Raw genomic sequence first — 2,222 nt, forward strand, 5'->3', positions numbered from 1 at the left:
AAGAGTTTATTTGTTTCTGCATAGAAACAACCTAAAACACTCAGAACACCCTAGAAACTGCAGAAAAATAGCCTAAAACACTCAAAACACCTTAACAACTATTTAGAAATGGCCTGAAAATGCTAAATGTTTTGTCTGTGTGTTTCATGTGTGATTTCAGACGGTCATCACAGTACAGACCCATGGAGCTCGTCCGGCAGTATGAATCAGCCCGGATACAACAGCATGCTGGGAAACTCCACACACAGCGCTCAGAGCAGCAGCTACTGCGGCATGCATCCACACGACAGACTCGTGAGCGCATTTTTTAAGTCAAAGACAATGATACTATGTGTGTGTGTGCCTGTGTGTGTGTATATATACATATATGAAGAGTTTATTTGCAAAAACAGATAACTCAATTTTTGTTTATTTTCAAAAATCATGTTTTTTTTTTATTGTGCATTCCAAGTAATATCAATCAAACTGCAGTTGGGTTGTTTTGATTGAGTAATAATAACTTAAATAAATACAGGTAACTTACAAAATTAAAGTTCATTGTATGTTTTTATATATATTAAAAGCTTGTTTTATAGCAAAAGCAGATAAATTCACATTTCATGTTTCAGAGTTAAATAAAAACCCTTTTTTAATCTTTGTAATCTCCTCAGCTGACAATGTAGACGCCTGACAAACGTTGTTGTGATTTTAGACTTTATGGTTGTGATTTTACGCAATACACGGAGCTTTTCCCTCACCATTGTAACGCGCTGCTTTTGCAAGGTATAATGAAAAAGTTCCAGCTTTTATTTTTCCTTTTTCGCCCTGAACAAGATATCACAGGTTCATCAAGTTCGTCGAAATGATCCTCGATCTCTTTTAGTCAGCTTTGACGAAACTCCTCTCAGCTAGCGCGTCTTTTCAAGGTGAAAGTAGCCTTGTCACCTGACCTGAATACAGCGCGCTGATTCGCTAACATGGACTTATCGGCTTCTGTTCAAAAACAGCAAGTGCGCTTGTCGGAGGTTCAAATCGCACTATAATGTGGAGAATAATGCACGGCAATCAGTTCATTTTTTGAAGGTGGCGTTTATCGGTTTTTGCAAATAAACTCTTCATATATTATGAACTGTCTTTGAATCTTTTGGAAAAAAAATTTGAATCTTGAATTAAAATGAAATTAACTCAAACGCTCTCCCTCTCTGTTTTTCAGAGTTACCCGTCGCACTCGTCAGCTGAGATTAACCCCAGTCTTCCTCCCATGTCCAGTTTCCATCGCAGCGGCGGGACGAATCACTACAGCGCGGCTTCCTGCTCCACCACCACCAACGGGACAGAGAGCGTCATGGGTGAGTCCCCTCCTAATCTAAGCCAAGTGAAGATTTGATTCTCTTCACTTCAGTCACTCTAACACAGTGCAAACAAAAGCAAAGCTGGAATATTAGGATAATAAATCAGAAGGAGCTAAGGGAACTACAGGTGATCAGGTTCAGCTGCCCAACAACATTAGTGATTAATCAACAGGTCTAGCCATGTTAAGATGATCCATAACTCTTTCTGATCGACTGATGAGCAGCATTAGTCATTCCTCCATCTGTCAGTTCAGAAATCAGCATTGCATGAACATTTTCTGTTTTCAAAATGTTTTTGTGAATTTGAAGTAAATATTAACCGTCACAAGCATGTGATTCTCAACCTTTCTGACTCCATGTAGGTTTTTTATTTTTTTATTTATTAAAACCCAGAGTGTTAAATTAAATTAAATTAAATTAAATTAAATTAAATTAAATTAAAACAAATTAAATTAAATTAAATTAAATTAAATTAAATTAAATTAAATTAAATTAAATTAAATTAAATTAAATTAAATTAAATTAAATTAAAACTTCAGGGTTTAATAATTAATTTATATGAAATTAATATTTAAAAAAAATTATAACTCACAAATGACAATATCTCTGCAATTTTTGCTCAACAAAATATTTTAGCTAGAAAATGTGTATTCATTATAGTGCTGTCAAATTATTAATTGCATCCAAAATAAAAGTTTTTGTTTACATAATATGTGTGTGTGTACTGTGTATATTTATTATGTACCGTATTGTCCCGAATATAAGACGATATTTTTTTCTTGGAAATACATCTGAAAAAACGCGGTCGTCTTATATTCAAGGGTCTAGACTTTGACATGTCAATAATACACCCACAACAATAGGTGGCGCCAAAACCGCATAAAACGAGTG

At 34.7% G+C, this 2,222-nt stretch overlaps 1 protein-coding gene across 1 annotated transcript in view; it reads left to right on the forward strand.

The window, feature by feature from the left end:
• tcf4 (transcription factor 4) overlaps positions 1-2,222 on the forward strand; it is a 181,739-nt gene that overhangs the window by 136,171 nt on the left and 43,346 nt on the right. The window contains exons 11-12 of the mRNA XM_016548957.1: positions 161-294; positions 1,193-1,328. Coding sequence (XP_016404443.1) covers positions 161-294; positions 1,193-1,328 — 270 coding nt within the window. The remainder of the gene's footprint in view (positions 1-160; positions 295-1,192; positions 1,329-2,222) is intronic.

The sequence above is a fragment of the Sinocyclocheilus rhinocerous genome, unplaced genomic scaffold (genome assembly GCF_001515625.1).
Source record: "Sinocyclocheilus rhinocerous isolate Xijiao unplaced genomic scaffold, SAMN03320098_v1.1 scaffold824, whole genome shotgun sequence".
Lineage (NCBI taxonomy): Eukaryota > Metazoa > Chordata > Actinopteri > Cypriniformes > Cyprinidae > Sinocyclocheilus > Sinocyclocheilus rhinocerous.